The 24,403-nt window shown below is 42.3% G+C and overlaps 1 protein-coding gene across 2 annotated transcripts in view; it reads left to right on the top strand.

The window, feature by feature from the left end:
* BAALC (BAALC binder of MAP3K1 and KLF4) overlaps positions 1 to 24,403 on the top strand; it is a 130,347-nt gene that overhangs the window by 70,932 nt on the left and 35,012 nt on the right. Inside the window, exon 1 of one of the 2 annotated variants that reach the window (XM_073632082.1) lies at positions 22,842 to 22,962. The exons of the other annotated variant lie outside the window; for it this stretch is intronic. Coding sequence (XP_073488183.1) covers positions 22,857 to 22,962 — 106 coding nt within the window. The 5' untranslated portion in view covers positions 22,842 to 22,856. Of the gene's footprint in view, positions 1 to 22,841; positions 22,963 to 24,403 lie in introns of those variants that run through there. 2 annotated transcript variants of the gene reach the window in all.

A 24,403-nucleotide genomic window follows, 5' to 3' on the forward strand; every position in this document is an offset into this window, starting at 1 on the left:
CTTTTTGGGTATGTCTCTTTTCTTTGCAAAATAGCTCAAGCTCTGTCAGATTGGATGGAGAGCATCTGTGAACAGCAATTTTCAAGATTCTCAACTGGATTTAGATCTGGACTTTGACTGGGCCATTCTAACAAATGAACATGCTTTGATCTAAACCATTCCATTGTAGCTCTGGCTGTATGTTTAGGGTTGTTGTCCTGCTGGAAGGTGAACTTCCGCCCCAGTCTCAAGTCTTTTGCAGACTCTAATGCCGCGTACATAAGGTCAGATTTTCCAACGGGAAATGTTCGATGGGAGCTTGTTGTTGGAAATTCCGACCGTGTGTAGGCTCCATCGGACATTTTCCGTTGGAATTTCCAACAAACAAAATTTGAGATCACATTTTCCAACAACAAAACCTGTTGTCATAAATTCCGATCATGTGTACACAATTCCGATGCACAAAGTTCCACGCATGCTCGGAATCAATCAGAAGAGCAGCACTGGCTATTGAACTTCATTTTTCACAGCTCGTTGTACGTGTTGTACGTCACCGTGTTCTTGGAATTTCCGACAAGATTTGTGTGACCTTGTGTATGCAAGACAAGTTTGAGCCAACATCCATCAGAAAAAAAACATGGATTTTGTTGTTGGAATGTGTGATCGTGTGTATGCGGCATTACAGGTTTTCTTCTAAGATTGCCCTGTATTTGGCTCCATCCATCTTCCCATCAACTCTGACCAGCTTCCCTGTCCCTGCTGAAGAAAAGCATCTCCACAACATGATGCTGCCACTACAAATGTTAGTTTTCCACCACACAGTGCGTTTTGCTTTTAGGCTGAAAAGTAAAATTTTGGGCTCATCTGACCAGAGCACCATCTTCCACATGTTTGTTGTGCCTCCCACATGGCTTTTTGCAAATGGGACTGCTTATGACTTTCTTTCAAAAATGTCTTTCTTCTTGCCACTCTTCCATAAAGGCCAGATTTGTGGAGTGCACGACTAATAGTTGTCCTGTGGACAGATTCTCCCACCTGAACTGTGGATCTCTGCAGCTCCTCCAGAGTTACCATGGGCCTCTTGGCTGCTTCTCTGATTAATGCTGTCCTTGCCCGGCCTGTCAGTTTAGGTGGACGGCCATGTCTTGGTAGGTTTGCAGTTGTGCCATACTCTTTCCATTTTCAGATGATGGATTAAACAATGCTCCGTGAGATGCTCAAAGCTTGGGGTATTTTTTTATAACCTAGCCCTGCTTTAAACTTTTCCACAACTTTATCCCTGACCTGTCTGATGTGTTCCTTGGCCTTCATGATGCTGTTTGTTCACTAACAAACCTCTGAGGGCTTCACAGAACAGCTGTATGTATACTGAGATTAAATTACATACAGGTGGACTCTATTTACTAATTACTAATTAAAACATATTTATTTGTAGTAAAATAAAAAATTGAAAACCATATATCATTGTCCTTCCACTTCACAATTATGTGCCACTTTGTGTTGGTCTATCACATAAAATCCCAATAAAATACATTTATGTTTTTGGCTGCAACATGACAAAATGTGGAAAATTTCAAGGGGTGTGAATACTTTTTCAAGGCACTATATGTAGGAATGAAGTCTCCACTCACACAATGACACTATTCATCTTTCCTCTGTGACAACTACATAGCTAGGCATTTAGTTATGTGCTCATTGCCGAAGAGAAGGCTCGTTCAAACAGAACTCTGATTATTGCTTCAGATCAAATGATCACACATAAGCTTTTAGTAAGGTGAGTAGCATTGGAGGGAACTCTCTTATTTTTGTATCCATCTCATCAAGACTATTTCTATAGCTCTAAGTTAAAGAGGACCTGTACTGTGGAATTCTGTGCCCAAAAGGGCAAGCAGGAGCCCCAAAATATTCAACAGTATTGCCTTTGTAGCCCCTCTTTGGCTGATCATTTCCCCCATTAATGTCTTACCATGCCGTGTTATATACTTTGTGTTGAGAAGGCCGTATTAAAAAGACAAGACTTTGCTTCTTCATGTTAGAGCTGCCCCCCTGATGATTGGTGACATAATGAGTGGCAGAATGACTGGCATAATGCGCATTAAACAATATGAAAGGTTCAAAAAACTAAGATCCACAGAATGAAAGAACCCAAAACAGGGGGATCCCTGCACTGCAGGTTCCCTAGGTACAGCTTTCTCTCCAGCAAGGAAAACTGTGAGCAGTACTTTACTAAAATCACCAAATCTCACTACAAATCTGTGAGTTGAGACTAGCCTATGAGTGCCTAGAAGTTGGAAGTGTGCTGCTCTTTTTCAAGGGCAATTTAAAGCAGAGCTTCGCCCAAAATTTCATGTTGTGCTGCCCTGCCTCCTTCAACTCCTCCTCTTACCAATGGACATTGAAAAGAAAAAAGAAACCCCCTAGGTCGGACTTTGGAAGCAAATTGGAGCAATATATTGTCTTAGAAAATTAAAGTTTATTTGTGTGCCTGTATCTCTTCCCCTGAAAGTACCATCGTTTGGTACTTGCACATGTTATAGGTGTGGCCCCCCTCCTCTCTCCCCCCCCCCCGTGGATTTATGCAGTTGTAAGCTTCAGGGGAAGATATACAGGCACATGTTACAGGTGCTGCCTTCCTGTTGGATATATGTGGTTATAGCTGAGAAATACAGTGGAGACGGAAAGTATTCAGACCCCCTTACATTTTTCACTCTTTGTTATATTGCAGCCATTTGCTAAAATCATTTAAGTTCATTTTTTTCCCTCATTAATGTACACACAGCACCCCATATTGACAGAAAAACACAGAATTGTTGACATTTTTGGATTTATTTAAAAGAAAAACTGAAATATCACATGGTCCTAAGTATTCAGACCCTTTGCTGTGACACTCATATATTTAACTCAGGTGCTGTCCATTTCTTCTGATCATCCTCGAGATGGTTCTACACCTTCATTTTAGTCCAGCTGTGTTTGATTATACTGATTGGACTTGATTAGGAAAGCCACACACCTGTCTATATAAGACCTTACAGCTCACAGTGCATGTCAGAGCAAATGAGAATCATGAGGTCAAAGGAACTGCCTGAAGAGCTCAGAGACAGAATTGTTGCAAGGCACAGATCTGGCCAAGGTTACAAAAAAAATTCTGCTGCACTTAAGGTTCCTAAGAGCACAGTGGCCTCCATAATCCTTAAATGGAAGACGTTTGGGACGACCAGAACCCTTCCTAAAGCTGGCCGTCCACCCAAACTGAGCTATCGGGGGAGAAGAGCCTTGGTGAGAGAAGTAAAGAAGAACCCAAAGATCACTGTGGCTGAGCTCCAGAGATGCAGTCGGGAGATGGGAGAAAGTTGTAGAAAGTCAACCATCACTGCAGCCCTCCACCAGTCGGGGCTTTATGGCAGAGTGGCCCGACGGAAGCCTCTCCTCAGTGCAAGACACATGAAAGCCCACATGGAGATTGCTATAAAACACCTGAAGGACTCCAAGATGGTGAGAAATAAGATTCTTTGGTCTGATGAGACCAAGATAGAACTTTTTGGCCTTAATTCTAAGCGGTATGTGTGGAGAAAACCAGGCACTGCTCATCACCTGTCCAATACAGTCCCAACAGTGAAGCATGGTGGTGGCATCATCATGCTGTGGGGGTGTTTTTCAGCTGCAGGGAAAGGACGACTGGTTGCAATCGAGGGAAAGATGAATGCGGCTAAGTACAGGGATATCCTGGAGGAAAACCTTCTCCAGAGTGCTCAGGACCTCAGACTGGGCTGAAGGTTTACCTTCCAACAAGACAATGACCTTAAGCACACAGCTAAAATAACGAAGGAGTGTCTTCACAACAACTCCGTGACTGTTCTTGAATGGCCCAGCCAGAGCCGACTTAAACCCGATTGAGCATCTCTGGAGAGACCTAACAATGGCTGTCCACCAACGTTTACCATCCAACCTGACAGAACTGGAGAGGATCTGCAAGGAGGAATGGCAGAGGATCTCCAAATCCAGGTGTGAAAAATTTGTTGCATCTTTCCGAAAAAAAATCATGGCTGTATTAGATCAAAAGTATGCTTCTACTAAATACTGAGCAAAGGGTCTGAATACTTAGGACCATGTCCTAAGTTTTTCTTTTTTATTAAATCTGCAAAAATGTCAACAATTCTGTGTTTTGAACGTAATGATTGATGAAAAATGAACGTAAATGATTTTAGCAAATGGCTGCAATATAACAAAGAGTGAAAAATTTAAGGGGGTCTGAATACTTTCCGTCCCCACTGTAAATAATGTTCATGCAATGTTAAAGTTTTTTAAATGGGCTGTAATCACTATCCGTTGCGAATGTGACTACTGACTTTTGTACAGCTACCGCTTTATGTAAATCAGATGATAAGAGTACCATACAAGCTTTCATTTACCCCAGAGGATGAACCACCATTTGTGATATATATCCCAAGTTAGAAATCCTGGTTTTGGCTATTTTGGTGCTGTGGCGCCCATCTAGGGAAAGTCCTGTGTAGACAGTGGCATATGCCCAGATCAGTGAGACCTGTTTCTATACCCCCCAATGTGTGTCCTGAGGAAGCGATCCAGCGAAACGCGTTGACGCACACAGGCTCATGCATGTTTTGATGCCATACTGTTGAAACATCATCTCGTTCTTTGGGTATATGTAACGTCCATCTTTTCTGGCCATTGTGTTGCCGTCAATGGATGATACCATTTTATATAGCTTATGTCTATTTATATATGTTCAATAAACTTTCATTTTTTAAGACAATATATTGCTCCAATCTGCTTCGAAAGTCCGATCTAGGGGCTTTCTTTTTCTTTTCAATTAATTTTACGGATGTTACCAATGGAGATATTTAATTTTTTTACAATGTACTTTATTTGTGCAGTTCTGGGTTTCTCACTTAGGCTTCCTGCCCCCTGTGTATGCGCAGATGCTTTGCAGGGCTCGGGTCATGAGAAAGCCCTGCAGTACATCTGCTCATGCGTCGGTTTTCCTGGGGATTCGCTCTTGTGCAGGGTTTCCCGCACACACGCAAACACTGCCAATTAAAAAGTTCAAAATCTTTCTTGTCTGCGATTGCATGGAATAGCCCCTGCATGTGCGGAGATGTATCAACTGGCTGTCAGGACCTGTAGGAACCAGTACAAAGCAGGACCGAAGTTCCGCTTTCAGACTCATGGTGGATCCTTCAAGGTACTGCAAAATTCAAAGTTCAGGTTCCCATTAATATTTGATACTGTTTAGTATAGTTCTTCTTTAGCCACTTCAGCTCCGGAAGCTCTACCCCCTTTCATGACCAGGCCATTTTACGCGATACGGCACTGCGTTACTGTAACTGGCAATTGCACAGTCGTGCGACGCTGTACCCAAATAAAATTGATGTCCTTTTTTCCCACAAATAGAGTTTTCTTTTGGTGTTATTTGATCACCTCTGCGGTTTTTATTTGTTGTGCAATAAACAAAAAAAGACCTACAATTTTGAAAAAAAAAAAGTACTTTCTGCTATAAAACAAATCCAATAAAAATGTAAACAAATCTAATTTCTTCATCAGTTTAGGCCAATATGTATTCTGCTACATGTTTCTGGTAAAAAAAAAATCCCAATAAGCGTATATTGATTGGTTTGTGCAAAAGTTATAGCGTCTACAAACTATAGGATAGATTTATGGGTTTTTTGGGGTTTTTTTTTTACTAGTAGTGGCGGCGATCAGCGATTTTTAGCGGGACTGCGACATTGCACCGGGCAAATTTGACACTAAGTCTGGCCATACATGTTCAACCCTCTTGTACAATTTTCCTTTAGATTTACCAAAAACCATATAATATGGGGTCAAAACTAAACAACATTCAATTGTATCCAATTAGGCAGGCCCTTGCACTACATAGTTTAAGGTAAATCTAAAGGAAAATTGTATAAGAAAATTGAACATGTATGGCCAGCTTAAGTGCCACTTTTAGGGGACTAGTGACACCAATACAGTGATCAATGCTAAAATAAATGCACTGTCACTGTACTAATGACACTGGCAGGGAAGAGGATAACATCAGGGGCGATCAAAGGGTTAAATTTGTTCCCTGGATGTGCTTGCTAATTCTGTGGGAGGTGCTTTGACTGGGGGAAGACAGAGATCCATGTTCTGCTTAGCAGAAACACAGGATCTCCATCTTCCCCTCTGACAGAACTGCAATCTGCCTTGTTTACATAGGCAGACCACCGTTCTGCCTTTCACGGGAACGATCACCAGGTGCCAGGGAACATCGGGGTCCGCTGATTGGCTCCCGCTGTGTCCAATCAATGATTGGACACAGAGGGAGCGGGCCCCAGGCGGTGCGCATGCACGTCCCAAACCCGGAAATTAAAATGACGTACAGGTTCGTGATTTTGCGCTGAAGGGCCGCCCTGCCAGAGTACATGTAGGGGGCGGTCCAGAAGCAGTTAAATAAGCTTGTACGGGCATTATTATTATTATTATACAGGATTTATATAGCGCCAACTGTTTGCGCAGCGCTTTACAACATGAGGGTAGACATTACAGTTACAATACAAATCAATACAGGAGGGCATCGACTTTTTTGTTACTGATCGCTGCTTTAATTCCTCACATATAGAAGGCTGGGAGTTTTTATATTAGTTCTAAGTGCGTTTTAGCAGCATTGAAATACAAATGGATGATACAGTAGCAGATAATCTGCCAGCCACCTACGCACAACTGTACATTAAACAGGTATCTGAACAGGCAATTTACAACCAAAGGAATATGATATTTAGTGTGTACGTTGATATTTATCTTCATTTTTTCTTTTATTTTATTCCAGGATGAAGTGAGCTGTTTTCTAGGCAGTTACAAACATTGTGACTTTTTAAAAGAATTATATAGAGTTTTGCATAGAAATTATTCATTTGTTTATGCTCAGGATTAAAAATGTTTTTTTTTTTATTTCATTTTAGTTAACTGAATATAAAATATGGATATATGAAATATGTGGTGATTACTCTTATGCTGTGACCTGAATGGCAGGATATCAGATTCCACACAGATATACAGTCAGGTCCATAAATATTGGGACATCGACAGTTCTAATCTTTTTGCCTCTATACACCACCACAATGGATTTGAAATGAAACGAAGAAGATGTGCTTTAACTGCAGACTTTCAGCTTTAATTTGAGGGTATTTACGTCCAAATCAGGTGAACGGTGTAGGAATTACAACAGTTTGTATATGTGCTTCCCACTTTTTAAGGGACCAAAAGTAATGGGACAGATTAACAATCAGCCATCAAACTTTCACTTTTTAATACTTGGTTGCAAATCCTTCACAGTCAATTACAGCCTGAAGTCTGGAATGCATAGACATATTATATTTATGGACCTGACTGTACACAGAAATGTGTGGTCATTCCTTTCTCGTTTGCTTCTATTGAAGATAATCATGTAGCTTTTCGTTCTGTGGATGCAGTCAACACGTGCTAGAGCTAGATCTTCAAAGACTGAAATGCACCATTGTGTCATTGCAGTAAGGTAATCATAGGCGTGCACAGGGGATGTGCCAGGCGTGCCTGGGCACACCCTAATCACTACGTGCAGTGCCGATTCCCCCTAGTGCCCGGGCTTCCCCCATGTTGGCCCCCCATCCCGCAGTGCTGCTGGCTTCCCTCCTCTCCTCTCCCCCCTCAGCTGCCGCAGGGAATGTTTAAGAATGGAGATGAGATAATAAATATGTCATTTACCAGTGCCTCCTTTCCTAAATTAACACAATAAACACACTCACTCACCGTGTTCATTCATAACTGAAGCATAGTAAAATGACCAGGAAGCCACTCAGCACGGAGCACTTCCTATTCATTCACTGTCCAGTGCAGCTGAAGTGTTTGAGCTTTTGGGTGCATACCCTAATGAATAGGCTGCACACACCTATGAAGGCAATGCGTTTCTGCACACCGCAGTGCATTAGTAATGCACTACTACACTGCATCAGAAGGTTAGGTCTGTTCTTGTGCTTTGAATGGGATGCATTAATGCACAATAATTCATGACACAATATTTGTGTGTAAATACAACATATAAGAACACACAGGACTGAATGGGCCATTAAAGTGGTTGTAAAGACAGAAGGTTTTTTTTTTTTTTACCTTACTGTTTTGTATGCAGGTAAAAAACCTTCTGCATGAAGCTCCCCCCGCAGCCCCGTAAATACATACTGTACCTGCGTCTGATCTCAATCCAGTGATGTGCATAGGAGCCAAGACTCTCTCGGTTCTCATCCTTCTCATTGGTTTAGACACAGCAGCAGGAGTGGGAGGGAGTCAGTGAGGGGTGGGGCTGAGCCCTGCTCTGTGTGTCTTATGGAGTGAGCCTGCACGAGTGCCCCCCTAGCAAGTGGAAGTGGCACTCGTGGGGGGGGGGGAGCCAGGAGCGCCGGCAGGGAGATCCAAGAAAAGGAGATTCAGGGCTGCTCTGTGTAGAGCAGGTTAGTATAGCATGTTTGTTTTTTTAAATGAAAAAAAAAAAATGAGACTTTACAATCACTTGGATTATCGTTATCTGATCTCTGTTATATTTTAATCGGCTGTGCACACCGCAGCCTGCATTTTATCGCCTGTTCATACTGCACAGAATTCTCTCTGCTTACTGCAGTAGTGAGAGCTCTGTGATTAGAGGAGGGCCAGTTATAGGACTTTGACAGGTCCATAGAATGGCTTTCCCCATGGCTTTCTTGTTTTTTTATACTTCTATTCATTTTATAGAGGTCCACCGGCTTTCAAAGCTGGCAGAATGTTAACTACAACTAGAAAAGCACATCGCTGTGCTTTATAAATGTGTTTTGTTTTCTCTTAAAAAAAAGCTATATGACTGATACCGCTGCTTTATAAATCAGCCCCTATTACAAATTAAAATTTCAACCTTTTCTGCTGCGTCTTGAATATTCCTCCGCCCTCGGCTCCATCAGATCACCAATCCACAGATCTGACACAAGGAAGCAAAGCTCTGAAGCTTTAACAAGATAGTCACCTTTACATAGTCCAGAACCGGCATAATAAGTCAGTAATAGGAAAAGCTCAGCTTCTGGGACCACAGGCAATATTGAAAGCAGAGCTACAGCCAAAAACAACACGATAAAAAATTAAAGGGGAACTCCACTTTCGTGAGGAAAGAAAATAGCAAATAAAGAAAAAAAATGTATAAATACATGGTTGGACAATTTCCAGAAACAGACAGATTCCTCACAATCCCTGGTAATAGTTAAAAGGTAAGGAGAGAGACAAAGCTCTCTCAGAAAATTGTGGGATTTGTGTTTGGAGGTAGTGTGTCTGTTATTAAGGTGAGCACAAGAGACAACAATTTGTTAAAAAGATATAAATTTATTAAAAGATATCAGATAAAAACAACACAGCCATAATACATATTTAAGACCGTGAGTTGATGCTTGATACATGAAATCAAATGCGTAGGTATGCAGGGGTAGCCAACATGTTTCACACAATGCTTCATCGGGGCATTGCATTCATCTATGATTTCATCTAAGTTACATAAGACATAAGACATGTCATTAGTATAATATCAAACATACAGTTATCAATTCATTAACAAAGATAAAAATGAATTATTTTATTACATTACATTTTGTATAATGACAACATGAACTATATATATGCTCACCTGGTCTATAAGAATGAACGACTAGAACTCAATATTGCACAGGTATTCCTCCATCATAGGAACACTGACTGGGGCTAATTCCCATTGGAAGCCAGATCCAAACGGGGTGGCCGGTGGGAAAATTGGATCGTGCGTGTTTGCTGAGATTGAGGTAATATGATCATCTAAAAATTTTAATTGTAAAAATAGTAATAGTATTGGATAATAGGAGTAATAACACCAAAGTTGATAGTTAGAATGTTGTCGATATTAATCTAAGGAGGGAAATACTATAATAAGGGGTAAGTACCGTAATGAAGGTTTTATGGGTGGTTATATACATTATTCTAATATTTTATTTTGTGTTGCTTAAATTTATTTTTATTTGAATTAGTAAAGCTTCAAAATTAGGTCGGAAGGAGGGATAAAATAAAATAAAATAATTTGTGTAGTAGAAATGGTATGAATACTGAAGCAATAGATCTCATATAATGCAAATCTTAGGATCGGTGTAGCAGTAATGGGATGCATAATCAAATGCCAAGTCCCCCCTAAATATATTAAACCGACCATAGAAATAGGGAAAATACAGGAGCAGACACCAAAGATTAAAAATTGAATAAAGTAATTGTAACCTACCAGCCTTCAAATAAATAACAAATAAAACCAAAGGGCTTTAAGGATAGACCCTTACCTGGTAGTGTAGATAGTGTAGATTATAGTAAGTCCCTGGGTAGCAACCCGGCAGAAGTGTGTAGCGTGCTACACCACTGACAGCAAGATGCGTGTGTCGGCATGAAGCCAATGCTGCCATCTTAAGTGTCAACGATCCCACCGGAAGTGAAGGGTCAACAATAACCCCTGTCATCACTTCAGGTCCGGGCGTCCCTGTAAGTGTGCATGCGCACCAGCCCCGAGGGACGGGAGTGGTGCGCCAGCGCCATAAGTCACACGCTGGTAGCGTGTACTGAATGTGAGGGCGGAACGAAAACTCCACCCTCGTTGACAGGGACACACAAATCTCCCCACCAATAGCCAACAACCCCAGGGTGTATGACGGGCGAGCGCTGGAATGGAGCGAAGACATCATCCATTAATAAAGACCACATCTATTGAAATGAACAAGTAGGGAGCGATCTCTAGTATACGAACATACTTGGCCTATGAAACATAGGGAACAAGAGTATATACAAAACAGTAAATATCATAAAAGTGTACATCGAATTGTAATGGTCGTGTCAATATAGGGTATGCCACCCTACATAGGGACAGAAGTGCCAGCGATGTGCACATCATGATAATGCTAGGTACAGAGCAAGACAAAACCAAGCAGAATAGGACAAAAAAAAACAAAAAAACTGAGAAATGTAAATGAGGCCGAAAACAGTCACCACATATACCGGTAATCCGGTAAAGATGAAGCATATTTTAAAGGAAGGGTTTGAATAATAATGCCGTATTTAACCCAGGTGGGTAGGTGGCTCTCTGATTAAAGATCCACCTTGCCTCTTTCTGGAGGATTTACTTATCGAAGCCCCCTCCCCATTCAGGCTCTGGAATGACTTCTAATGCAAAAAATTAAATGTATGATGGATTATAGCTGTGGTTAAGCCACACATGTTTACATATTGGGGTATTTAATAGTCCTGCATCTAGGTAGTAAAGGTGGTCTTGTATACGCTTGGCAAAGGGACGCTTGGTCTTGCCAATGTAAAATGCACCACACCAGCATATGGCTAGATAGACAATACCCATATGTCTTATGTAACTTAGATAAAATCATAGATGTATGCAATGCCCCGATTAAGCATTTTGCGAAACATGTTGGCTACCCCTGCATACCTACGCATCTGATTTCATGTATGAAGCATCAACTCACAGTCTTAAATATGTATTATGGCTGTTTTGTTTTTATCTGATATCTTTCAATAAATTTATATCTTTTTAATGAATTGTTGTTTCTGGTGCTCACCTTAATAACAGACACACTACCTCCAAACACAAATCCCACAATTTTCTGAGAGCTTTGTCTCTCTCCTTACCTTTTAAAGAAAAAAAACTATAGCATATACAATTGCGACAGAAGTCATATTGTTATTGGATGTTATTAAAAATGACCTTTCCATTTCAATCTGCAGCCGCTGTAATTTTCTTTAACTGCTTCAGCCCCAGAAGATTTGGCTGCTGAATGACCAGGCCATTTTTTGCGATTCGGCACTGCGTCGCTTTAACTGACAATTGCGCTGTCGCGCGGTGCTGCACCAAAACAAAATGTCCTTTTTTTCCCACAAATAGAGCTTTCCTTTGGGGGTATTTGATCATCTCTGCGGTTTTTATTTTTTGTGTTATAAACAAAAAAAAGAGCGACAATTTTGAAAGAAACACAATATTTTTTTTTTTACTAGTAATGGCGGCGATCTGCGTTTTTTATCGGGACTGCGACATTATGGCGGACACATCGGACACTTTTGACACCATTGCCATTTATACAGCGATTGGTGCTATAAAAATGCACTGATTACTGTAAAAATGTCACTGGCAGGAAAGGGGTTAACACTAGGGGGCGATCAAGGGTTAACTGGGTTCCCTCTCTTTGTTCTAACTGAAGGGGGGAGGGGACTGTGTAGGGGAGATGACAGATCGCTGTTCATACTTTGTATGAACACACGATCAGTCTCTTCTCCCCTCAGAGAAGTGGGATCTGTGTGTTTACACACACAAATCCCAGTCTTGGTTAGTCACGAGTGATCGCAGAAGCCCAAGGGTCATTGCGCCCGCCGGGCACTTGCATCGGCTCCAGGGGTGAGCAGCGGGCGCACGCAGGCCCCTAGTGGCCTTAGGTTGAAGCGTCGTTTCGCCCAGCCGTGCCATTCTGCCGCAGTAAAACTGCGGCGGCCGGATCGGCAAGTGGTTAAATGTAATGCAATATGGCTACCTGAAGTTGTTCTGTACACAGAATGTGAACTGACCACCCCCGATAAACATAATTTCCTGCTTGTGGTATTGGCTCACCAATTTCCCCAGAAGTCTGCCTAAGCTGGATACACACTATCCAATTTTCTGTAGATTTTTTCCTTCAGATTTACCAAAACCATTTAATATGAGGTCAAACCTTAGGAGTTTCAATTTATATGCAATCAGCAATCATGGTTTTGGTAAATCTGAAGGAAATTTGACAACAAAAGTTGTATAGTGTGTATGGGGTCTAAGATATAAGTCAGATTTCAGGCATCCCCTGCAACAAAAATTTCATTTTTGGTGAGATACTCCCTGTAGGAACACATCTAAAGGGATGCAGGCCCAGCAGATTTCCTTATTAGTGCTGTGCAGTTGCACACCTGATAGATAATTATGAAACCACTCCCATTAGACCCACTCCTCACAGAGGCACTGAGGAACACAGAGGGATTTCTTCAGAATAACAAAAGGTAGGAATCTGCAACAAAGGTTGTTACAATCCTTGCAAAGTACATAGATCACCCAGAGGGGAATGTTATTTTCTCAACAAAAGTGGAGTTACGCTTTAACATTCTATTAAATGATTAAACAACAAAATCAACTTTTTTTCTGTAGTATTCATCTAATGTCATTAAGCATCTCAATACCGGACACTTTCAGCCCTTTCCTTGCCAATTTTCAGCTTTTAGCACTGTTACACTTTGAATGACAATTTAGTGATGCAACGCTGTACCCAAATTAAATTTTTATCTTTTTTCTTTTTTTGAGACACATAGAGCTTTCTTTTGGTGGTATTTAATCACCAATGGATTTTTTTTATTTTTTACTACATAAATTAAAAAAGACTGAAAATTTAGGGGAAAAAATGTATTTTTCTTTGTTTCTGTTATAAAATTTTACAAATAAAAAATCTTTCTTTACAAATTTAGGTTAAAATGTATTTTGCTACATTTCTTTGGTAAAATAACCCAAATCCATGTATATTATTTAGTCTATGTAAAAGTTTTATAGGCCCCTTTCACACTGCTCTGTAGCAAAATCGCAATTTTGATGTGTTTCAGATGCATTTTTGGGCCACCTGCACCTGTGAAAAATGTACATGTGACTCAAAAAAGCACCAAAAACGCAAATCGGGGGTGTGTTTTTACCATGATTTGACCGCAATTTCCATTCATTTCAAAGGGATGCTGCGTTTTTGGTGCAGAGATGCAGCATGCAGGACTTTTCACTCACAGCGCAGAGGTATGAATAGTCCCAGAAGATTTAAAAGAAAACATTTTTCCTTTTTTTTTTTTTTTTTGGTAAAGGTAAAAAAGCAGGCAAAAATTATTAGTGTGAAAGGCCCTATAGAGTCCACAAACTATGGTATATATTTGAAAATCAATCAATCCTGATATACTGATGGCCTATCTAATTTTTTGAGGCCCTAAAATGCCAGGATAGTACAAATACCCCCCAAATGACCCCTTTTTGGAAAGTAGACAGTCCAAGGTATTTAGAAAGGGGCATGGCAAGTTATTTGAAGTTGTACATTTTTTGTCACAATTTTTTGGAAAATATTTTTTTTTTTTTTACAAACTGTCACCAGCACAGTACAGGGTCAACATATAACTGGTGTGGCAATGAACAGGGACACTGACTGGTGACAGTATGTAAAAAAAAAAAAAAAAAAAAAGGTTTTAATAATTTTTTTCTCTGTATTTTTAAATATTTGTTTTCCTTTTTTATTACAGAGTTGCTCACAGAGATCACATGGTGACACAGCTGGTGACAGAGCGCGTCACAGTGAGGCTCCGATACTGGGAGGATGTCATATGATGTCCACCCAGCATGGCAGCAATCCCGCTTGGCCATCATTGTACTAAAGGCTGGGTGGGAAGCAATTCAATGCTAACTCCACTTTTGTGAGGAAAAAAAATAGCAAATTTAAAAAAATGATTATAGCGTATGCAATTGCTACACAAGTCATATTGTACCTGAATGTTAAATTACCTTACGTTTTCAATCTGCAGCGCTGTAATTTTCTGTAAATTGCACTGCAAAATGGCTACCTGTACAATGATGGTGTATATGAAAACCCTCGGATACCTCATTTCCTGTTGAATGATTGGCTTACTGATTTTCCCAGTAGTCTGCACTAAGATACAAGTCCGATTTTGGGCATCTCCTGCAGCGAAAATGGCATTTTTGATAACATAGCCACAAAGGGAAATCACATCTAAAGGGATACAGACTCTGCCACTTTCCTCATTAGAACTCTGCAAGTGCAGTAGCAGATTGATAATCAAAAAGACACTCCCCTTAGATTCACTTTCCACAGTCAGACACAGGCAAACAAACAGCTATTTTTTCAGCATAACAAAAAGTAGGAATCTGCAACAAAGTTTGTTAAAATCCCTGCAATGTACATAGATCACCCAGAGGGGAATACTTATTTCTCAACAAAAGTGAAGTTACTATTTAAATCCAAATCATTATAAACTGTCAATACATGTTATATTACACATTACATATGTTCATACTCACTTTGCCACTAGAGCATTCGTTTTCTGTAGATTGCAAAAAAACTGGTTGATCCTGCTGTTCACTGTCCCTTCCTCCTTGTCTGTGTCCCCTCTGCAACCTGAGATTGTGTAGAAAAGCCATTGCCACATCTACTGAGCATCCTCCAGTTTCAGTTTCCTTCTAAGCTATCAATTTCCTCCTTTTTCTTATCTGTGCAGCCCACATGAATATAGAATTACACATGTGGGTGTATACACAGTGGTAAATGACACTCCCCTCCCTACTTCTTGTCGTCGTATTCCTAAGCACAATGAGGGCGGGAGATGAGATGGTGATTGATGAAGGCTTCACCTCCCTGGTAGTCCCAGAACATACACACCCTAGACACAGGCTGGAGGGGTGTGACACAGCCTGTAAATGCTTTCTCCAGATCTTGTTAGCGTATGAAAGCTATTGTAAGTCAACTTAAACTCCGCCTACAGCATGTTATTGCAAAAAGAATACAATTTTTCTTGGAAATATAGATTTGTAATTAGCTTTAAACACTTGCCGACCGCCCACAATACTTTTTCTGTGAGCGGGCGGCACAGGCAGGCTGGATTACATACATGTACATCATACAGCCTGTTCTGGGTTATGGGTGCAGGGATTGAGGTGCCCACGGACTGGTGATCTTGTGATCGCTATGCGATCACAAGGTCAACAAAGTTGTTATGAATGAATTCATTCATAATAGCTGTGTTTCCTATGGCACCTGGGCCAATCACAGCACCCTGTACCATGTGGTGCTAGTTTTAGCCAATCACAATCAAATCACTAGTAATCACATCTGTTATGAATGTTACCTAATCCTGACAGGACAATTCATTGCTGTTACAATGATCATCATTGTTACAGCAATCAAAGTGTAAAAAATATAACCCCCCCCCCACAGAGTAGTACAGTATTACTATGGTGACACTGAACTACTCTGATTATAGTATGTAAAAAAAAAGATAAAAAAAAAAAAGATTAAAAAAAGTTTAAAAGATGTAATTAAAAAAAATATACTTTTTTTAACTACTTTAGATCCGTGCTATAGCCGAATGACGGCTACAGTGCGGATCTGCTTTGCCAGGAGGGCGTCAATAGTCGTCCTCCCCTTTGCAAGCTGGCCATGCCCCCCTGCAGGGCGTGCGCGGTACGCGCTGTGATCACACGAGTCAATGAGACTCAGGTGATCACAGATCGGAATAAGGGGCCCCTTACCACGTGATCAGCTGTCAGCCGATGACAGCTGATCACGTGATGTAAACAGAGGATAGGTAATCTTTTTTTTTTTTCTTCTCACGCTGACAACGCAAGGAGAAAAAAAAGCTAATCACCGGCTTCTGTTGAAGGGACATCGGTCCCGAGCAGGGAGAGGCAAAGCCGCCTTATATGTGCCCACAGTGCCCACCAATCAGTGCCCACCAGTACATCAGTACCACCTATCAATGCCCACGAGTGACCACCTATCAATGCCCACCAGTGGTGCCAATCAGTGCCTCATCAGTGCCACCTAGCAGTGCTGCCTATCAGTGTTGCCTACCAGTGCCGATCAGTGCTTATCACTGCCACCCATCAGTGCCCATCACTGCCACCCATCAGTGCCCATCACTGCCAGCTATCAGTGCCAGCTATCAGTGCCACCTATTAGTGCCCTTCAGTGCCACCTATCAATGCCCTTCAGTGCCACCCATCAGTGCCACATCTCAGTGCCCACCAGTGCCACCTCATCAGTGCCCACCAGTGCCGCCTATTAGTGCCCATCAGTGCCACCTTATCAGTGCCCATCAGTGTCGCCTTATCAGTGCCCATCAATGCAGCCTATCGGTGCCCATCAGTGCAGTCTATCAATGCCCATCAGTGTAGCCTCAGCGTACATCAATGAAGGAGAAAAACTGTTTGCGAAATTTATTAACAAAATATAAACAAACAATAAACAATTTATAAACAAAATATGAAACGGTTTTGTATTTTTTTTTTTTTTAGTTTGGTCTTTTTGAATTTTTTTAACAAAAAATAAAAAACCCAGAGGTGATCAAATACCACCAAAAGAAAGCTCTATTTGTGGGGGAAAAAATGATAAAAATTTCATTTGGGTACAGTGTTGTATGACCGTGCAATTGTCATTCAAAGAGTGACAGCGCTAAAAGCTGAAAATTGGTCTGGGCAGGAGGGGGGTTTAGGTGCCCAGTAAGCAAGTGGTTAACATACTGTCAGCAGTCAGTGCCCACACCAGTTATATGATGACGCTGTACTGCACTGGTAAAAAAAAAAAACGGGTCATTTGGGGGTATTTATTTTGTCCTGGCATTTTAAGGGCATCAAGAAACGATGACCGCGCAATTGCCAGTTAAAGTGCTGAATAGCAAAAAGTGCTCTGGTCATGAAGGGGGGGGGGGGGGGGGTAAAACTTTCCGGAGCTCAAGTGGGTAAAAACATTTTGTTGCTCTTAATTATTTATTTTGATTGTCTATTCTGAAAGCCTTCTTTTATGTCATGTGACTGACACAGCGCCAATCAGAGCTGTGCAGACACAGATTTATAGTCCAGACGTCCGATGGCTGCTATAGAACATACATCAGCAGAGTAATAGAAACGTTGTATCTCTCTCTCTCTCTTTGCCGAGAAAATAAAAAATAAAAAGTGTGTGTGAAAAAAATAAATTAAATATTAATAATAATGGGGACGCTCAAATAAATTTGATAAACTATGGTCGCCCTGGTTAGATACCCCCGGCATTTTGCCTATTGACCTAGTGCTGGACAGGCTATTGTCATAATTGTTTAGGTAACCTAGAGGTGAAGGCAGGCATTGGGAGGAATTCTAATGCCGCGTACACACGGTCGGACTTTCCGGCATACTTGGTCCGGCGGACCAGAGTGTGCCGGACAATCCGCCCGTGTGTGGGCGGCGGCGGACTTTTCCGGCGGACTTCTTCCCAAAAGCCCGCCGGACCTAGATTTCAAACATGTTTGAAATCTTTCCGTCGGACTCAGTTTCGGGCGGAAAGTCCGCTCGTGTGTGTGCTGGTCCGACGGAAAGCCCGCTCGTGTGTAGGCTGGTCCGACAGACCAAATACGACACGAGGGGATGGTATTGCATCTCGCGCTCGCTGCAATAGGAAAAACAAATCTTCCTATTGCGGCGAGCGCGGGGCATACCAGGCCCTTAGGTCTGGTATGGATTATAAAGGGGAACCCCGCTACGCCGAAAAAACGGCGTGGGGTCCCCCTAAAATCCATACCAGACCCCGATCCGAGCACGCAGCCTGGCCGGTCAGGAAAGGGGGTGGGGACGAGCGAGCGCCCCCCCCCCTCCTGAACCGTACCAGGCCGCATGCCCTCAACATGGGGGGTGGGTGCTTTGGGGGAGGGGGGCGCCCTGCGCCCCCCCCCCCCAAAGCACCTTGTCCCCATGTTGATGAGGACAAGGGCCTCTTCCCGACAACCCTGGCCGTTGGTTGTCGGGGTCTGCGGGCGGGGGCTTATCGGAATCTGGGAGCCCCCTTTAATAAGGGGGCCCCCAGATCCCGGCCCCCCACCCTATGTAAATGAGTATGGGGTACATGGTACCCCTACCCATTTACCTAGGAAAAAAGTGTAAGTAATAAAACACACTACACAGGTTTTTAAAATATTTTATTAAACAGCTCCGGGGGGGATCTTCCTCCGGCTTCGGGGGTCTTCTTCCGGCTTCGGGGGTCCCTCCGCTTCATCTTCTCCCGGCGTCCGGTTGGTTCTTCTCCGCTCTCCGGCCTCTTCTCCCGGTGTCGCAGGTCTTCGGCCGGCCCCTCCGCTCTCTTCATGTAGCTCTATTGCGAGCGGAGGTCCGGACTTCTGGGCTTCTTGGCTTCTTGGCTTGGCTTGGCTTCTCTTCTCTTCCCCCAGATGTTGACACGACGCTCTCTCCGGCTGGACTGGTTTCTGAGGGCTGCGTTGTGACTTATATAGGCGGAGACCCCGCCCCCATATGATGTCACAGTCCCTGGGCATGCTGGGACTGTGACGTTTTAGGGGCGTGGTCGACCACGCCCCCCGACCACGCCCCCTAAAACGTCACAGTCCCAGCATGCCCAGGGACTGTGACATCATATGGGGGCGGGGTCTCCGCCTATATAAGTCACAACGCAGCCCTCAGAGACCAGTCCAGCCGGAGAGAGCGTCGTGTCAACATCTGGGGGAAGAGAAGAGAAGAGAAGAGAAGCCAAGAAGCCAAGAAGCCAAGAAGCCAAGAAGCCCAGAAGTCCGGACCTCCGCTCGCAATAGAGCTACATGAAGAGAGCGGAGGGGCCGGCCGAAGACCTGCGACACCGGGAGAAGAGGCCGGAGAGCGGAGAAGAACCAACCGGACGCCGGGAGAAGATGAAGCGGAGGGACCCCCGAAGCCGGAAGAAGACCCCCCCCCCGGAGCTGTTTAATAAAATATTTTAAAAACCTGTGTGGTGTGTTTTATTACTTACACTTTTTTCCTAGGTAAATGGGTAGGGGTACCATGTACCCCATACTCATTTACATAGGGTGGGGGGCCGGGATCTGGGGGCCCCCTTATTAAAGGGGGCTCCCAGATTCCGATAAGCCCCCGCCCGCAGACCCCGACAACCAACGGCCAGGGTTGTCGGGAAGAGGCCCTTGTCCTCATCAACATGGGGACAAGGTGCTTTGGGGGGGGGGGCGCAGGGCGCCCCCCTCCCCCAAAGCACCCACCCCCCATGTTGAGGGCATGCGGCCTGGTACGGTTCAGGAGGGGGGGGGGCGCTCGCTCGTCCCCACCCCCTTTCCTGACCGGCCAGGCTGCGTGCTCGGATCGGGGTCTGGTATGGATTTTAGGGGGGACCCCACGCCGTTTTTTCGGCGTAGCGGGGTTCCCCTTTATAATCCATACCAGACCTAAGGGCCTGGTATGCCCCGCGACGGGGCTCGCAAGGTGTCAATCTAGCCGATAAAAGCGGCAAGATTGACATCCTTTTCTAGTCCCGTCGCACCTGAGTCACGTTCAAAATGAACGGACTTGTCCGTGTGTGGGCAAGTCCGTTCATTCTGAAAGTCCGCCGGAACTCCGGCGAAAGTCCGTCGGAAAGACGGGCGGACTTAGCCCGCCGGAAAATCCCGGCGTGTGTGGGCAAGTCCGTTCGTTTTAAAGTCCGGCGCACCTGGCGGACAAAGTCCGTCGGAAAGTGTGCCGGACCAAGTAGGATAGAAAGTCCGCTCGTGTGTACGCGGCATTAGCATCTTGATGTGTGGGAGGCAGACCTCATGTGTTGCGATAAAGCAATGAAGACGTTTGGGGTAAACGGTGACTTGTATCCAATCCTAATGAATACTGAGTGATACGTGCACGGCTTGTACTATTGCACTATATATGCCTTGATTCCATGTCGATTGATGATATATTTCTGTAATGACTGTAAGGATCGTTGCTGGTTTTTCTATGTAAACTGTACGGTTTCTCTTTGTTTTGTTACAATAAAATCTTTAGTTGAGAAAATATCTATATATCTATCTATATATATCTATATATCTATCTATATATATATATATATATCTATCTATATATATAGATATATATATATATATATATATAGATATATATATATATATATATATATATTAATGATATAATATAATAATATAATATATTAATAATAATAAAATAATCCCCAAAAAATACCTAGATGAAGGTTTGATCTAGGTCAGTGCCAGGGTTAGTGTGTCAGCACATGAACTGATTGTGTTACTTTTAACTCTCACGTTCCAGTCCTGCTGTACAGGGACTGAAAGAGTCTGATACCAGGTCAAATTCAAGTACACTGCATGCATTTAAAAAATAAATTTAATGATTAGAGAGCTGGATTAATTGCTGCATTTTATATCTGTGTAAATTCATCACTGTGTTATAGAGTATTCACTCGGTTGCTGTGTTTATTGTTTCTATTCACATTTGCTTAATAAAATTTGGTAACTACTTTCTGCTGCATCTCCTTCTAACAATCTCGGCAGCATTATTGCTGGAACATATTGTACCATCACATAATATTGATATCAATGTGCCATTCTGTTGCAGATTTTTAAGACTATTTTTGTCAAATAAAGAATCGGTTATGGCACCATTCTTTTATTTACATATGATGGAAACAGGCACATGTTTATACCATATGTCTTTTAAAGTACATTCCAGTAATCATGGAATTCACAGCACAGATGGATGAGCTCTCTTATAAAAAAAAGTCCCTTGATTAACTTGCCATTTCTTCATTAAATTCACTCTTCCCAACACAATCGTGAATAATGAGCAGAGTCAGAGGCATTTTCTTATAAATATTTTTTTTGAAATGAGAATAAAAGGATAAAAAAGCAAACTTAAATTAAACATGGGCCCATCTGTAGTGCATTTAATTGCCCGGCAGCAGTTAAGCACCATGACGTGTCTGTACATAGGTCATTTGTAGTGAAGAACGCTCCAGGAACCCCGGAACCCAGGTAAATACTGTATGTAAATACTTAGAGCAGAAATGAACTCAGAGCTCAAGCCATAGCTACCCTCAAAATTCGAATCTTTCTCCATGTCAGAATTTTTATTTTATTTGTTTGCGGTTGTGCAGGATTTTACCACAAATCACCATGTGGTACTCTGAACTGCTTGTGTTTGTACTATAAGAGCAACTTTTCTTATCTGCTTGCATCAGTTTTTTTATTTTAACCAAGTAATTTTTATTTAGAACAAAAGTACAATTTTTTCAACATAAATGCATATAGAGTTATAGAAAGAGAAGAATAAATTATGACAGAGTTTGGCAAGAGGGTACAGTAATAGCTCATGTAATCAAATAAAAATGTTTAAGTTTCAATAAACCAGAAAAAAAAAAGAAAAATGTTAAATGGAGTTATAAAGTAGGGTTTTGTTGCATAATGCAGTTCATCTACTTTACTGGGAGTAAATATTAATAAACAGACTTGTTAATAAATATATAAATAGGCAGATGTTAAAGAGGAAGTAAACCCAGTACGTTTTTTCTTTTTTTTTTTTAAATATATATATGCTTTAAAGTATAAATGAAAAAATGAGCTTTGAAAATGCCTTATTTCTCTTTTATATTATTTCGTGACTTCCGGGTATTGGCCACGCCATTGTAACTCCTGTATGTTGAATAGTTTGTGGACGTCATTTCCGCCCTTACTATGCTTCCCTGTCCAAACCTCGCGCATGCGCCATAGCGTCGAAACCGAGCTTCTAGCTCGGTTGCCGTTACTACAGCAACAGAGCGAATCCATTGATGCATTGCGAGACTCACCTCTGTGCCGTTCTCAGAGGAAGCTAATGACACGGCATGCAGGGGAGAGAGAATCAGCACACATAGTGTGCCGTTAATCAATATACCTAATGCGCAAACGCGGCTGACGTCACTAAACACTGCAGGACGATTTCTATGGCAACTAAAACAGTGAGTGCACTTTCACAGGCAGCGATCAGCTGCCTGTGCTATCTACATTTCAAAGAGCTTAAGTTGTATTGGAGGGTTTACAACCACTTTAATGCATTCATCTGATCACAACAGTTGGAGGTGGGTCTAAGTTGGGAGAAATCAACCAAGTTCACTATATAAAAAAAAAATTGGGGGGGACATTTTTCCCCTTTCCTTATACTAATTATATACTATTTATATATAGTGCTATATACTAATTCACTAGCAAAATAATGGATGACATGTCTGCACTGCAATGGCCTTGTTGAGAAGTACATTGACATGACATTTCCTATCCCTTGGATTCGGAAGCACATTCCATTTCACTTGGAGAGGGCACTGTACAGCTTCCTATCTTGCCTCCCACACATACAGACAAATCACAGAGGTAAATAGGCCTTCACTATAGCATACATTTGTGCTAAAATCTAATTAATCTCTGAACTGCTAGTACTAGATGGAGCTTTCTGCCATGCAACAGGGAATTTTCAGCCCAGAGAGAAAAAAAGGTTTGAATTATTTAAGAACTTTGAGGTTGATCATTTAATGCCCAGATGGGTTCTGGAAGGTAATGACTGTAAGACCCGAATATTGATTGGCCGGGTTTCGTATTGCTAACTTCTGCAGCGGTGACCAGTGATGTGTTATGAACCTATACACTAACAAGTTGAAAAAATAACCTTCAATTTTCTGAGTGAAGCGTGTCCCCCCCCCCCCCCCATTTTTTGGGGTTCTACAGGTGTCCCTAGATATACAAAAGGAGGTTCAGATCATTGGAAGTGGATCTCTAACTACTGAACAATTGATAGCAGAGTGTGCAGCCCTATGTACACTTGTATTGGCCAAGCATACATGTTTATAGGTGCAGATACTAGTGCCACTGGCTATATCTCCTCAAGCCCTCACTGATGTCTGTAGTTGCAGGTACTGTGGAAAAATGAATTCCCAAAGTTCACAGCAGAATTTTTAAAGTGTTACTAAACCCCAGGACCCTATGTCTGGTCTCCTACAGTACACAGAACATGGAAATGCAATTATTTTAGTACAGACGGTCCCTGGGTTACAAACAAGGTTTGATCTTAAGTTGGATCTGTTTAAGTCGGAACAGGTACATTTTTTAAGTGTAGCTCCAGCCAAAAAAAATATTTTTAAGCTTTTTGGATAGCATAGGGAAGGGTTAACACCCCTGTAATGTTTGTTTTGCTGTCTGTGCCCCTGTTCAGAAGATTTCACCTCACTTTCTATCCCAATGACAATTGGATTTTGAAAATTTTGGGTTGTTGTGGAAACAAGCCTTGGTGATAAAGCATCGGTGGAGGTACTTTTTTCCCATAATAAATCTTACAGGAGTGAATTTCCTTTCCTAAGGGAGATTTCCTCTCACTTCTTGTTGTCTCCCTCCGTTTGTAAGTAGGAGTCGTTCGTAAGTCAGATGTTTGTAACTAGGGGACCGCCTGTAAATATAAACTACTAAATACCTTTTATCATCAGCAGTATACAGCAGTTGTGACTTCTATGAGTGTCTGGTTAAAGTTTGTAGGAGAAGTTTTCATTCTACTCTGGCTGTCCTATCAGGATCCAGGACCCCTGACCCTCTATTCCAGGGGTCTCAAACTGGCGGCCCTCCAGCTGTTACGAAACTACAAGTCCCATCATGCCTCTGCCTGAGGGAGTCATGCTTGTAACTGTCAGCCTTGCAATGCCTCATGGGACTTGTAGTTTCGCAACAGCTGGAGGGCCGCCAGTTTGAGACCCCTGCTCTATTCTGTATAGTGCTAATTGGCCCTGTGCTGGTCACATGCACCCTCCCAAGAAAAAAAACTCTTTAG

Source organism: Aquarana catesbeiana, linkage group LG05 (assembly GCF_042186555.1).
Source record: "Aquarana catesbeiana isolate 2022-GZ linkage group LG05, ASM4218655v1, whole genome shotgun sequence".
Lineage (NCBI taxonomy): Eukaryota > Metazoa > Chordata > Amphibia > Anura > Ranidae > Aquarana > Aquarana catesbeiana.